General features: G+C 39.5%; 1 protein-coding gene across 2 annotated transcripts in view; it reads right to left on the minus strand.

The window, feature by feature from the left end:
* Positions 1-714: 714 nt before the first annotated feature.
* Positions 715-16154, minus strand: part of ADAMTS18 (ADAM metallopeptidase with thrombospondin type 1 motif 18) — a 75652-nt gene continuing 60212 nt past the window's right edge. For both annotated transcript variants that reach the window (XM_086620847.1, XM_086620846.1), the window contains 7 exons: positions 15094-15235; positions 13742-13868; positions 9222-9426; positions 6710-6901; positions 6121-6333; positions 4546-4693; positions 715-830 (listed from right to left, as the gene is read on the minus strand). In XM_086620847.1, the coding sequence (XP_086476973.1) occupies positions 715-830; positions 4546-4693; positions 6121-6333; positions 6710-6901; positions 9222-9426; positions 13742-13868; positions 15094-15235 (1143 nt within the window). The remainder of the gene's footprint in view (positions 831-4545; positions 4694-6120; positions 6334-6709; positions 6902-9221; positions 9427-13741; positions 13869-15093; positions 15236-16154) is intronic.

Here is a 16154-nt window from a genome sequence, read left to right on the forward strand (position 1 = left end):
GGAATACATTTCAAGTTACTAGTTAACCACCTCTGAGTTTCTACACAAAGCAGAAAATTAATTCTTCAAAACAATAAAAACATTAGCATGATGCAAAACTTGCTTTTCCAGCAGCAAGTCTAATAGAGAAGCACCATATATCTTTGTAGTGCACTATTTACTTCTCGTGGTCACACGTGTGACGCTGCGCTCTCCAGACAACAGCCATTTGGATGTCTCTCTGTGAAAGTGACAGTAAACAGCTTCCTTACCCTGGGATGATAGCATCATAAAAAAATATGAAAAGAAACACTTTTGATGATAGTACGATCTGTCATGCTGCCACGCTGTAACCTTCCTCCTTGCGTTCCCAACCTCCTTTGCTTTGCATTCTGGTAAATTAGCCAGAAAAGGCCTCCTTGCCTTAATTTCTTCCTCATAACATATGACAGTGCAAAATGACACTTTTAAAGAAAGAAGAACTGCCCCTCAAGTCTCAGTGTTCAAGTGATCTGTAGTACCCTGTACTTTAGTGAGGTCAGCAAATAAAACCAAGAAACATTCCTTTTTCAACATATATCCAACAATTACTGTACCTCAGACATTCCCTTAGAAAAAAAGTCTCTTCCATCAGTGGTTTATGTGGCACCATGTCTTGCCTCAAAGCAAAGTTAATTCCAACATAAATTGAAGAAGAGAATCCTGTCATTGAAGGGTTCAGATAACACGCTGCTATCAGTTCTTCTTCGTGCATGATTTACAACACTGCTTGCCGTAAAATTTGTGGTTACAGACACCATGCTGTGGTACCAGATGACACCAAGTGAAGAAATCCACACAAGAAGGATCATCTGAAAGAGAGAAATCCAAGCGATATGGTAAGACTGTGTTTTGGCAAGTCTATAAGTCAGGCAATAGCTCCTCACACTTGTATGCGTTTGGTAATATTAAAAACATGATGGGTGACTCAATTCAAAGAAGAGGAACCATGAGAATAATCTCAAAAATACTTGATGTTTTTTAAGTTTGTTAGGAGATGTTTAATTTGTTAAGAGGTGAAATCTGTTAATCTGATAAAGATAGAGCTAATATAAAAGGAGGGCCAGAGGCTAAAGGAATTTAAAAATTTAGAGCACGCTTTGAAGTTCAGGAAAACAGGAAGAAGTTCCACTGTGGAGGATAAAAAAGTCAGATATCCGTCTCTGAGTACAAATGTTGTTCTAAAGCCATGTACTTGTACAAGTGAGCCTGCTCCATGCTTGATGTTGATTGCTTGTCGCCATCAACATCATGTGGAGTTTACTTGCCCCTCAAAGTAGGGTCAGCTCAGAGCGTATGTGCGCGTCCACACAAAACGCATGGAGATCTGAATGCATGGACCCTGCTCTGTGCACGTGTGTGACAAAGTGCTCTGCTGTGTGTGCATTCCAACACTTTCCAGAGGGACTTATTTCTCGCTGTTTGTCAACCGCTCAGGGAGCCTAAGGATCCTCTCTTCTTACACGCTTTAGTAAGGTGGCATGAATCGAGCTTTTAGGACTTGGACTATGCCATGTTGGTGATGTCTTAATGAACTGCAATGAGAAGAGAGATAGGCTGACAATGTTTAGCTCTGAAAAGCCCAGCTTTTAATTACAAATGCAAATAAACCACTTTTTTAAATTAAGATTTTTTTTCACTTAAATTTATGTACAGATCATTTCTACACACAGCCCAGTTGCTTTAAAAACATTTAATAGCTGCTCCTTTCTACAGTTTTGTAGTGGATGCTTTATGTTTGTTTAAAAGAGCAGAGTGATGATTCATATGGATGATTTATAAACAAATTTACCATGTCTGAGAGAGTAGTAAGACATTTAAATGAGGTTTAGCAAAATTTATAGCTAAACTGAAATCTCCTGTGAGCATGGGAAAAGATTCCATTTGACTCTCAGAACTACTGTTTACATGGTCAATAAAAGGAATTTACAAGGAGACAGTGAAGAAAAATCTAGCCACCGTTGTCTGTGTTCTCAGCTCAGCTAAGCTGAGTCACAGAAGATAAATGCTCCCTCACACAGCACAGACAACTTCTTCCTATCCTGCGGGCCAGCAGTCATCTCCGTCTCGCTATAGGAACCTTTTTTGATTAGTCACCACTTTGCTTTTTTTGATTCCCTTTTATATGATGGCAAAGGTGATTTTGTATACCTTTATTACCCTCAACTTTATTTGAATGAATAAGATAATAATTTAATGATTTTTTTTTTTTAAAAAAAGGATGCCATTTTATTCCTCAGTTTTTAAAAACATAAGCCTTCTGTCTGTAAACGCTAATGTTATATGAAGAAAATACTTTCCTTGTGCAAACAGTTGTCCAGGAACTAGGAAGCTCAGTACTGAACTGCAGCCTTTCCTCTCCACAGCATTGCCTTTCTAGTCTTAATTGAGCGTCAGTAGAGATGCAACTAGGAGTTCAGCACCAGCTTTCACGTTACTTCACCTACTGTCCACCAGACAGAATTTGCCACTAGGAGGACCCAAAGCAGACAACAGATGAAAAACATGCACAACACAAAGCGAGGAAAGCTGTTCTGATTCAGTCAGGAAGAAGGTCTCCTGCCATGGAAGGGTAAATTTTCAAAAATTACAAATTACTGTTTAAAAAAAAATTATAAGCACTGATGAAGCAATGCTAATAAATCTTTATGTCCCTTTTGAAGATCAGAGTGTCATTCTAACATTACAGCGGTATGGCCAAAAACTTTACTCTTGGGACCTAATCCAAAGACCATTGGAATGAACACAAAGAGTCCCACAAACTTCAATGGACGTGGATCAGGCTGCCACTTCCTCAAGTATTTATATGTTGTTTAAATTTTCATTCATTTTAAGCAGTTGGGTGTACTAGGAGTTACGGTGACCGTAACTGCATCTAACAGAAGGATGGAAATGACCCAGTTTGTCCAGGAAAGTGTGTAAACTCTCCCTGAAACATTAATTTCTTGACTGTGATCACTGAGCTGGAGCTGCATGGCTGATAATAGAGACTGATTTACTTCAATGTGATTCCAGCACAGCTGGTTCCCTCTCTTTTTGCTGGTTTAGACAGAAAGTTAGAGAGCAGTGAAGAGATAATTGATCTCTAGAGCCTGACGACCACGTTATAATAAAGGGGAAAGGGCTCTTGCAGATGTGAGGAGAGGCAGGAGAGAGAGAAACAGGCCAAGGCCAAAATTAATAACAGGCATTACTCCAGACGTGAAATATGGCAGAGGAAGGCAGGGGTGAAAGAAAAGTGCTTGCTATATCGTGACAGAAAAGGATGTAATACAGAAACTCCAAAGTACAGCAGAACTTTTTAGGAAGGTTAATTTGAAGTGTTAAGAACATTTACTTGTAAAAACAACAGAACTGTTTACTTATCCCATTTAGGACCATTTCATCTATATATCCTTGTTTGGATTCAGGTCCCCTGATACATCAGTTTGATACTCTGCATGTCTTGAGTTGAAGCAGCAGAGTGGTATGTTAAGATATCACGGGGTTTGACAGGGTTTCTGTGCACAGTGAATGCAAGGAATCGGTACAGATGAGGGGTGGTTGGCCAATGTCAATTCACAAGATGCAGGGCCAGAGCTTGACCTTTGCTCCCAACTCTACTTCCACCTTCCTCTTGCAATCCGGCCTGGGTTTTATACAAGTTACTCTCAGCTCCAGGTTTTAAAATGGTAACAAGACAGTTAATGTATGGTATTTTGAAAGTTAATGTTTAAAGTGCTTTAGCATACCTAGATAACTAGCATTATATGGAACAAACCTGGACCTCCATGAGCTTTTTCCCACAGTTAAGAAGGAGTCACAAACTAACCAGCCTGTAAGCAAATATATGGGATGGGGCTAATGTACCACTCTCTTTCTGTGGTGGTTCCGAAAGAATTCCCCTTCCATCATTCAGAGTGACACAAAATCTCCTGGTCCTCTAGAATTTCAAAGCACATTGAAGAGGTGGAGACGGATACAGTGGACATACAAGTGGGGACAGAGCTTAATTTCATGTTCCCTGATTGCTTGTCATACACTGATCAGCAGTAAGAAGAGAAGTACATTCTAGACAAAGCATTCTTGGACTCCCAGGATATGGGCGCAATCTGAAGCTTGGGCAGACTTCAAAAGACTAAAAAAAAATGGCAAATTCTTATTGCTTAGTTCAAAAGTTGCTATTTTAAATCATAAACCAGTACCAGCATAGGACGCTTCTATGTTATTCAACAAGATAGTATAAAGATGCAGCTCAGAACCAAACGGCACAACTTTTTGACGTACTTTTTTTTTAACATATCCCTATTTTTAAGATCTCCTGCGTCAGTTATACTCTCAAGTCTGCTTTAAGAGGGTTCACTTTGAGAAGAGAGATGCTGTAGTGTCAGAGAATAACTGTAAAGTGGAAAGTCTGGGAAAATATCATTTATGAAGGAACATGCCAAATATTAGTCTTCAGTGGGTGTAACTGGAAAAGGTGATTTTTCACTGGATACAGAGTTCTAAGCAGCCAACACTGCTGCAGCATGTAGAGCTGAGTTTTACCTCTTTTCACAGGGACTGGGCAGAAGTTAGTATTGCAGGCTCTCAGGACTGCTGGTTTCTGATGGGGCAAGCATCCAGAAGCTGGTCTTCCTTGGCGCAGGCACTGCACGCTCCGGGTTTGTACTCCCCCTCCACATGTTACTGTACACTGTAGAGAGGAAAAAAGTGAAAGCCATCTTTCATGATAGAGACTCTGTGGGAGCCCATGAAATCCAAAGGAGGAGCTTTCAAGGGCTTCGGGTGAGACTTTCAAAGAGAGAGGGGTCAGGATGGGATGTTTTGCTGTTCAGCAATCCTCATCAGGACCAGCTCTTCAAAGATGTGTGCATCTGTTCTCCCTTCTGAAAGTTTGGTTATTTAAGGACTCGGCTGAAAATTTGGTTCCTTGCTGAGGCATCGAGACAGAAATTGAACATTTTAGAAAACCTGTTCCTGATTGTCTGCACTGATTTCTTTTGAACTCTGAGCCTCTGAGCCCAATGCTGCTGTTTGAACAGAGATAAAGCTCCCATTGGAACCATAATTATGGCAGTATCTGGGGAAAACCACTATGCGTTTGCAGGAAGATCTATGAAGTATTTTTAAATGAATAAGCCTTTTACTTGTATGTGTTTCATGAAAAGTTGTCTTTAAGATAAATGTGACCATTTTCATCTGATTACAATTGTCAGGCATACATTGTTTCATGTAAATGTTATTAACTGAGTGTGTGCCTCATTGATATGTGACTCATAAAGTAGATAAGTTCCAGAAATACAGAAGCTTGTTTGCAAGAATGTAGAAACAAATACAGACTGATCCCGTAATTAATCATAGTATTTAGGGAATACCAGGCAATCTGTGCAGATGCTCAAATACATTGTGCATACAGATATGTAATAGTTCACCCACAGTGCAGTTCAAGAAGACTGAGAAGAACGCAATGGAAAATGAGTGTGGAATGTAGTGCCTTTCAAGCACGAATAACAATTTTAGGTGACATTCTTCAGTTTCAGGACAAAGAAATGAGCTGCACTAAAGGACACGATGGATGTGGACCAGCTGCATCACGTTTCAGTGGCTGAGTGGTGTGACCTTTAGGGAATGGCTACGTGCAGGAGACACCGGTGGACTGTTAGCACTGGAGATATCTCCTCCATACAATCAGACATTTGACTACAGCACACTGTAAGACTGGAACTAGCTTTAATCTAGGTACCCAGGACCCACATCGCCCTGAAGTCACAGTGGCATGGTCTTCAGCATTTTACGCCAGCCAGGTGTTTGTGCCACTCCCGCTGGCGTCCATTCTGTGGCATATGATATCGTGGCTTTTCCAAGTTTGGTGCTCTCTGAGCCCAGCCCTGCAACCTCACCTTCTAATTACAGCGGATACACTGTCCCAGAGTCAGCAGTCACATCGCAGTTTTATTTTTAACGCTGTGTAGTGAAAAGCACTAGAGGATGCTACTCTAGCTACTGTGTAGAGAAACTTGCTCATTTTGCAAACTCCATAAAAGCCAAGACATGAAATAGTGCTGGAGAAAGAGTGCTAGCTGGGACAGGGAGAGAGGCGAGAAAGTTTCCCATTCCTACCTGCTGCCAGGGTGAGGAATACCAGCCAGACACCATGTTATACAACGTTTGCGATGGACAGGCTCCCTTGTAACAAGCTTCTTCCAGGTTGGTGTTCGGTTTCTTGATGTTTCTACATCTTCTCTGAGGAAAGGTGAGCAATTTCCCATGGATGCTTTTCTCGCCACATTTTAGTTCTCGCTTTTGTACGCCTGGGCCACAAGAAGCTGAGCACTGCAAAGGCAAAGTACAACTTCTAAATCTATAGAAACCCATTCAGATAATGGAGAATGTGCTACATGCAAGAGATGCCAAATTATGTGAATCTGCAGAAGCATTATGTAACTAAAACCACAAAGACCATGTTCCGTAATGTGTAAACTGTAATATAAATCCAAATCAGTGGAAGTCCTGAAAAACAAAGACATCAGGGTACATCTACCTACAGCTGGATGTAAAGAACTGTGGTTTTATAGTGGCTTGCCTACAACACCTGATTTTCAAATGACAGCTCAGCTTTCTTCCCCCACATGGTTTGTGTGTCCCCCTAAGTCAACGTTTCCAAGAGCAGCAAAGGAAGGCCGTGAGCCATGTAACTGCACCACTTTACCTCACTCCAGGAAGAAATCACCCACTGGAGCCGATCATTTTTGGGGCAGCGTCCTAGCACACAGGTCTGCTGGGATTCAGGTTTATGGTCTCTGCTGCACATGCTTTCAGGCAAGATTTCGACCTTGGGAGAACTGGTACTTTTGCAGTAGACATCCCGTTTCTTAACACCTCTCCCACAAGTCTTGGAGCACTGTGATGGAAAGAAATATTCATTTGAACTAGAAGAAATGAAAATTAACATTATTTGTATTTTACAGCAGAGCATAGAAACCGTGGCTAATGTGCTGCATAGCTGCCACTATAATAGAAGTAAACTTAAAATTCTATTGGTAAATAAGTAACAGTAACATCTGTATGTCACTTCTAAAACATTGTTCTAAGTGTTTTCTTAATGTAAACCATGAACTCTTACAGCCCCCGTGTAGGACAGATAAGTAATATCTCTCTCTTCCGTAGATGAGGAAAGTTGGACTGGTGAGCAAAACGCTTTTTTCCCTGGACAGCATAGTTGAAAGCTGGTCCCAACCTCCCATCGCAACATCTCCCATGGCAAGATGTTCTCAGCTATTTGTTATTCTGTCCTCACCTTGGCCTAGAGGGATGAGAGACTGGCAGAGAAAACTGCCCAGGGAATCTACACATAACTCCTTCACCACATGAATCTCACTAGACAGAATCTGATACAGACAATGGTTAAGAGGTTTGACCAAAGATATTTCAATTGCCAAGATTATAGCTGAAGCTTAGGACAAATCACCAGCGGATAAACGCGCATTGCTGAACTGTGGTCCAGCTGAAACCACACTATAGTTTTCAGTGTCTTAGCACACAACAGAATGCACAAATGAGCCATTTCTGATGAAAAGAAGACATAAACGGCCCTGAAATAATGCTGCCAGCTCTCTACCTTGTTGCATCCTCTTCTAATTGTTCTTCTTTTAACTGATAGTTAAGGGGACATTCCAAGCAGAATCCTGCACTATCATTATTGGTATTACATCACAAATGTTTTTATAAGATTTAATGAAATCAGAATTGTACTGAGGATGCAACAGAAATATCTGCATGCAGAAAACCTGTGGGTTTAATCTTTCCCTCAAACAAGCAAAAAACTAATTTAAAATTACTTCGATTTGTGTAGAGAGGCTGGGTATTTTGCATTTTTTTCCTTTTAATTCCTTTGAGCCTGTGCTATAACGGCTTTCAGCTGGATCTTAAAACCTTCACTAACTTTTTCAATTGGCTTGTTCACTACATTCCTGCAGGAATTGTGGACTTAATTTTCATAGGTTTATTTGAAAATCTCAACTTGAATTGTACACCTCCTTAAGAGGAAGAAATTTTTTTTTTTTTAATTTGTGGGATTTTTTTTATTTTAGAGGAAGGAAAGTTTGAAAGTGTGGCTGTGTTTGTTCTTCCTTTTTAAGTGTCTAATCATCATTCCTGGTTTTTATAATCTCCTGCCACACTAAGGTTTCCGTCACATACACTGGAAGAAAAAGGGTTTTTTTGAGTGCTAAAAATCTGTTACGAGGGACTATTGAGTAGTTACTCATCTGTCATAGTACATTACATTAAGGCTGCTTCCCTGGAGAGGCAGCCTGTGCTTCTCAGCTGGCAATGCTTAGGTCAAGATATTCTTGAACACCTGAAGAGTAAGAGTACCAAGAAGTGTACATAGAAGTAATAGATTTTTCACTAAATTTAAATCCACCCTGAATCTCACTAAATGAAGATGAAAGAATAAAAATAATGTAGCTCCTTTTGATGTAAGTGTACTGTCAGCTCTCTTAAATCCCAGGTTTCCCAGTACTTCCTTTATCCTTACATTAACAGGTCATACCAGCAGCAATAGTAGTGAAAGAAAGAGCAGAGATGAGTTTTGTGTAAGTGTGCGTGTGTTTTTGAACTCAGGCTGGTTCACTGCCAGGCAGTTGGCAGGGCATGTTCACACTGGAATCTGCCCAGAGGCCTTGAGCCCCTCACCGCTAGTGACTGCAGCAGTACTCTACTGGCAGTAGAATGGTTAGCTCTAACAAAGGCAAAAGCATAGAAGTGATTAGTGAACGTGCAAATCACAAATTTATCACCCCACAATTCATATACGTGTGTGTGTTAATATGCAACTCTAACCTCCAAATATTTCTTCACCCCTTGACTCCCTGCCATATCTGAGAAAAGTTAATACTGCTGTGGGAAGTAATCTCAGAGAGTGGTTAATGGCTTTGAGGAATCAATAGAGTCTTACGTTATGAAACCAGAAAAAATTATCCACCTGTTTGTATGTACCAAAAAGGACACCATGTGTCCACTTCTGGCAAGCCCTCCTGTCTGAGCACTTAGGAAAGCCGGTTAAAGTATACGCGTAGTTTGCATATTATGTTCATGAATAGAGCACTTGTAAAATACTGATCTTCACAAAGTTTGCACTATTCTTCTTTTTCAGCAGAGTTTTTGGCAATGTTTTCATTATGCCAGCAGACAAAAATGTAGGTTTTTCTCCAAATTACCTGAGACCAGAGGCCAGGGCTCCATTCAGGTGGGCAGTCCTGACTATTGCACATCTGCAGCTGTGTAGGGGTGCTGACAGGGCACAGGGAATGGGCCACTGCCTCCTCCTTTTGGAAAGCCCTTTTCTGGACACACTGAATGAGACGACTTTGTTGCCCTCCTCCACAGGATTTGCTGCATGCGCTCCATTCGCCTGTTGACCAGCTTAAAGGAGAAAATGTGTGTTAGGATCACAGGAGTCCAATTAGCTTTATAAAATACATATGAGCCATCTATCAAACGTTAATTATTCAGAGCTTCTGCTGAGCCTCCTCTCCTGATGTACTGCTATCTGTCCAAGCAATCAAAACAACGTAGTTACATAATCTGTCTTCAAAGCATGGAATATTTTGCTAGGGATGAAATATAAGTCACACAACTAGAAAAACTAGTATTACTTATTTACAGTTCTCATCTACCAGAACCAGTCTGCCTATGACTCTGACCCGGAATTTGGAATTCCACGGGGACTGAGACGCTGCCATTGAGGCTGGTGGAGTATTTAGGAGATCTCAGGGTCTGGCTAACAAATCACCATTCCTTTTTAACCACATCTATGCTTTTACATCTCTCTCAGAAGATAGGGCAGAGGAGGAAGATTCACCTAAGCTGATATAAGGAAAAAGCTGGCATGGCAGGGAAAGAATGGGGCCAGTTTAGCTGAGCATGTACCTCCCAATGTATCTGTGCATAGATACACAGGGTGACAAATGTTGGCATGGTGCTGTCCAGTGTTACTTATGTCAAACCTTACTGGCCTCTATTCACAAAAACCAACTTGCTTGCTAAAATCAGTAGTCCTGTCATTAGTGTCTTGGAGATTTAAATGTCCTCAGACTAATAAATTTGGCAGACAGATGATGTGGAATCTAAATAAAACAAAGGAAATTTAACCAGCAAAAGCTGTTGGGCAAAACTATACCCCAGTCACAGGCACACTTCAGTTATGCATTGTGTCACTGACGTTACACAAAGTCTGAAGAATTATTGCCGATTGCTTAGGATAAGCTCAGTTTTGAAATGTCACTAGCTCTCAGTATTTCTGTTACTGAAGCACTGAGGGGGGTCCCCAGCCTCTGTGGAACACTTTTGCAAACATACCAAGCATCTTTGCCATGAAGGCTTACAATATAAGACCACAAACAACAACTAGATAGGAAAAAAGAAGTGGAGAAACAGAGGAAATTATGAGTGACTAAATGATCACTCAGATTGATAACTGTTACTCAAAGACCCAGCACTGAAATTAAACTAAAGATTTTAAAACAGTAGTTGTATATATTTTTAGTAATTTATGCCACAGAAAAGGTTCTCATCTCAAATCTGACTCCTTGGCCTATCCTACTTCCACAGTTTCTCATAGCATCAGCCCTGTGATCACTGGAATAGCTGCTTACACAAAGTTATAATGACAAGAAAGCAGGTTTTTTTTAATTTTCTTATTGTGTGAAAGATGAACAGCATCCCATTTGCCTGTCTATTCACATCTGCCTGAAAACAAAGCTAATTTTAATTTTTAAAAAACGTATAAAAAAAAAATTTTTGAAAAATTCCTTTGGGAATAGAAGAAATCCCAACTCTCTGTCTAGTAACTTCAGTAACTGCCAAAAGTAGTAGGAAATATAAAAAACACTAATTTAAGGACAAAGAAATATTAATGCGAAAAGTCAGTAGTTATGTAATTCCAGAACACTTCAGAAGTTTCCTTTTTGTCTGATTTATAAATATTTGGACTACTACAACACCAACTTCTGGAAAAAAGTTATAGTTTTAATCCATTCTACAACTTTTAATTAGTTTGCCTTGATGTTTCTGACAACAGTGATTGGTAGAGCAACCAAAAGTGTTCTCTTTAAAAGTTTATTCACCATAACTGCCCAGAGAGTTCCTCTCTTCACACAGGAGAGGTCAATAAACCTACTTTAATGTCCTCTAGTAAACCACCATTTTCCAAGATTATCCGGGCTTTGATCCAAGAGTATCTTTCATTAGCTCAAATAACTAAATAATTATGACCAGATTTGGCAGCTCTGAAATCCAACAACAACAGTGTGCAGTACTGATGCCTTTCTGTGTTCTTACTGTTGGGACAGTAGTTTGTTCCTACTCAGACTAATAAGTCTTTGTTCTTATGCAGTAATTATTCCTCACTGACCTTCATAAGCCTGGAGCCTCTTTTATGTTACAAAACTGACACGCTTGTGTCTCATCTATTATTCACCTCCTTCCCTTGCCTATTATGTCTACCATATTTGTTTTTGCTTTATTTGCTGGCTATTAAGCATTCTTTGTTTCCTCCATGGTATTTATTAATACTACATTATTTGATGTTGGCAGTCTCAGTTTTATGGGAAATATTACATGCTGTGACTTTCTGGGCAGATTCCTCAGCAGAGATATTCTGGCATAGATTCACTCAGCTGAAAGGCAATTTGTTAATTTGAGACATGGTCCTACATGTAGATCCTCCATACATTAATATATCCTAAGGATTTTAAAAATAATTAATTGGTGAGTTGAATTGTTTTTCCCTCAAGGTGGCTTGAGGCTCCTACAGTTCTTTTTGTATCCTTTTTAGGGTTCAAGTCATTAATTGTGTTTTAAAGTAGTAAATGTAAGAGCATCAGAGCAATTTCAGCATGAAAACATTGCACTGCATGTCAAAATGGATATTCAGCATTTTCAGTGATGGGTATATCAGTGATTGTTCAAAATACATTGGGATCTCTGGTTAATGGAAATGGGAATTTTGTGCGTGGTCAACAGAAATGAATATGATTTTGGTGAAGCTTTATAGTATAATAATGTCACATCAAAATGAAGGTAAGCACAAACAGCTGAAAAAGACTCCTGGGAACATCATAGACAATACATTTCTGTGTACATGATACTGAGTTCATTGGATAAAAATAGTTCTGGCAGAAGATAAGTCGCACATGAAAAGATTGTGTTTGGCTACAAAGGTTATTTAAAACTGGTATTGAGAAAATCATGTGGCTAAACGCAATCTAAAGAAACTGCTGAAGCAGGAACATGGGGCTCTCATGTGACATGTTACCCTTATTTAAACCTTATCTCTGTTGTTTTGTGGTCATAGTGTATAATTTGCCATTTGGATTTTGTGTACTCTGCTGTAATCTTTAAATTTTGCAGGAAATTCCAAACTATTACTGGATAATTTTTCAGTATGTTCAATATATTGCAAACTATGGCTTTTTAAGTAAAGGCAAAGCCACTGCAGAACATAGACATCTTTTTGCTTTGCCCCATCACCTCTTTTGGATTGGGGGAGATGGGGCACGTGTCCTATTAAACTTCATTAAATGTGTTATTTTATGAAGTATGGGAGCAGGCTTAGCTGATTACTTTTACTGCCCATTGCTTTAATCACCACAGAGTAAAACCAGCAGATGACACCAGGTCTAGAGCTTTCCTCTATTTCCTCTGCCTTCTGCAACCTGTGCATGTCAATGCATCTTCAACTGTCTTTATTTCCCACTGAAACGTTCTTAAGTTTTTCAACATAGCGCTTTAGAAGATCTCCCGTTCTGCAAGTCAAAATATTTTGGCCAACACAGTACAGCTTTTCTGATCTTTAGTATAAAATTAAAATACTGTTAAAGTTGCAAAGTCAGGAATCCAAAAGTGAAAAAAATAGCAGAAGAAAGATGGCCAATGTGTCCTTAAATCTACCTATTCATATCCTAAGGCACATCATAATACTGTGTTTAATTATATAAGCACATAACATTTTTTTCTATAGGACTCCTACCACAGCTACTATAAATCAGTGTAACTCCCTTGTTTTTAAAGGACCTCTATTGATTTAGACCAGCTGGATTCTAAATGCTTATCTGTACGTCAACGTCTTCCTTTGCATCTCACCTTTCTTATGTCTTGTAGAAAATAAGACTGTTCACATAGGCAATGTCTACATATTTATTTTTGTGGGCACCAGGAGCATTGCTGATGATTTATTTGGTTTAGATAGTCCTCTTCTTGGTATCATAATACTCTGTGGGACATTTTGTCCAAAAATCACTAATTACACTTCACAAGATTCTTTTAACCTAATCTAATATCTGGAATCTGAGTCACGGGGCCAAGCTTCCACATGGGGAGTAGCACTTTACTCAGGAAATGGTCTTATTGATTCAAGGTGAGTAAAGGTGGCAGAGCAGGCCTCTAAGTAACTTAGATTTACTCAGTGTCACATAGCTAACCCCAGCATGGTGACAGAGCTGCAAGCAATCCTCAGGAGGTCTTGCTTCGCAACATTAGAAATACCGCCTCTGTTATTATCATTGGGCAGAAGCCGACACAACCAACATTTTTAAACAATTACTGTTTTATGTTACAGAATAAAAGTGGGTTCATCTAGCAGGCTATGCAATTCTGCGTGCCTATCAGAGAGGACTTCTTTCGTGGCAAACTCAGTCATAAGGCACAGCAAAAAGGTACAAAAATAAAGAGAACTTACTACGCTGGGCAGGGATTAGCATTGCACAGCTTTGTTTCAGTTAAAGGCTTCGTGCTTGGGCCACAAAAGGAGGAATTAACTTGTGTACGATGATCTTCTAAACAAATTGATTTTGCTGTAATGTGTCCTATGGAAGTATTAGAAAAAATACAGTAAAACAAATGATTACTCAAAAAAATAATAGAAAAAGCAGTAGGGAAGAATTTTAACTAAACAAGTCTAAGCTCATCCTTGGTACTATTCCACTGACTTGAAATAACTAAAATAGAAATTTGGCAACATGTTTTTTACATTAATTTTCTTCTCTGTAAGACAGGTACTACTGAAGTCAGATGAAACATTGTAGTTATAAACAGCATATTTGCGATCTTCCCCCAGCAAAAGTTAGTAATTCTTCAAATCCTAATTCCCTGCAGAAACTAACAGTGCTTGCTTAGAGCCCTCCTCATGCACTTGCAAACTGCAACAAAACATTTTGCAACTTTTTATGGTATATCTTTACAGACTTCAGAGTTCTGCAGGCTCCCGTAAATTTATAGTTGACACTATCTAATGTCAAAATGAGGACAGATTACAGAGAAGACTATAAATGCCTTAAAATGTTCAGGGATTTTAGATTCATCCTTTAATTGAGATGTATCATTCACCTCACACATGATTCATTTGGCACAGCAAGTCAAATTTGGAAACACCGTTGTTTCCATCATCTTTCTATCCATGCTGCAGCATTTATTTGTTTTAAAGGAAAGTAAGAAAAATACAGTTGTCATATTTTATGTCTGCAGCGCTCCTGGTGGGTCTTTCTTCCATGAACAGTCTCTGGAGACGCTGTAACATCTAACAACACACTAGCAAGATGTTCCTGAATTTCACCTGGACTTTTTTGCCAAACAAGAGCATAACATGGCATTTCCTTGGTCACTCAGGCCTGTTTTTTGGTATTAAAGACAACTGCATCATATATTCTTATTTATATGACCCAGTTCCAATTTAAAGGCCACTAAAATTTTAATTCTCAATTCTTTTTGCAGGACTTCCCACACGCCAGTTTTCTGCTTTCATTGCATCCCAGAATTACTTTCACTGACAGAACATACAGGATTTAGAAAAACAAATAGATGGTCTGTGCAAAGCAAATACCTAGAGGAATATGGTAATAAGAATTCTTAGCTTATATAGAATTTCAGACTCTGACCTGGCAGAACTCAAATATTTGTAATTAAACAGTGAGAAGATCAGGGTGCAATTGACAGTAAAGATCTTGATAGTATTTTAGTCTTCAATTACAGATTACATAAATTTTACTTATTTTAAAAATATGAAAGAGTATTGGCAAGTGGAAAGTTACCTACCACCACCACATGTAGCTGAGCACTCTGACTGCACCGTCACCCAGGAGTAGCTACGTTTTTTGACAGATGTCTTGTTTTCATTGTTGGTTTTGGAAAACGTATATTCCCAAGCAATCCCAGGATTTTTGCCTTGTAACAGGATCTATAGAGGGGTATTTGGGGTTTGTTTAAGAAAAAAAGGGGAGGAGGTAAAAAAAAAAGAAAAGGATTCTGTCATTCTGCAGGAAGATGAACTAAACATGATACACACATAATATATTTATACACAGCATGTTTGCAAAGGAATTTTCAGGAGACCTAGTTTTTCGATAAACTAAAAACCATCAAAGTCTTTTCTAAACAGTAAAGCGTTTTCTTGGACTAACACCTGCAGAGCATGTAACAGAAGAGTGCAGAAATACACTGTGCAGCACAACGCTCCTTTAAATCAGAAGGCATTTGACTGGGTTGGTGAGGCAGAAATGCCTTCGGTAGATGTGAAATATCACCCAAAGACTTTTGGCAATGCAGTATTAGTCACTGCCCCTGCTCCAGCTCGCTGTGCTCTGCTCCTGCAACTGGCCCTTAACAAGTGGGTCCCTGCGTTCACCGGGGCTCCCTGCAGGTGCAGGAGTTTGCCTGAGGCAGTGCGGTGGATGGGTTAAGGATTTGGGGTGGGAGAAATTTCCTCTCTTTTAGTGAGCAAAGTCCAGGGTAGCTGATCCTTCTACAATGCCTTCTATGAATGAAGAAGCCTCTGCCCATTAAGTAAGCAGGACTCAAATGCTTTACTGAAAGAAGCTTGAGCAAAGCAGTAGTATAGCTGTCTGGGGACCGGGAATAGAGGTGGTTAGAGATGGCTTCCTCAGTTCTTGAAACTGAGGGTACAAAATATATCTTTTTCTTTTTCTTGGAAAAAACGTTTTTCTATGTGAACAGGTGATAAATTTTGTTTAGAAGACACTCAGCTGATATTTTTCTCACAATGATTGAAGCTGATAAAGCTTCAGTGCAGGAGAAGGCCCATCCCTGGGTGCCTACAAGGAAAAATGGATTGGAACAATCTTTTATTCATTATTTTA

The sequence above is a fragment of the Tauraco erythrolophus genome, chromosome 15 (genome assembly GCF_009769465.1).
Source record: "Tauraco erythrolophus isolate bTauEry1 chromosome 15, bTauEry1.pri, whole genome shotgun sequence".
In the NCBI taxonomy this organism is placed as follows: domain Eukaryota; kingdom Metazoa; phylum Chordata; class Aves; order Musophagiformes; family Musophagidae; genus Tauraco; species Tauraco erythrolophus.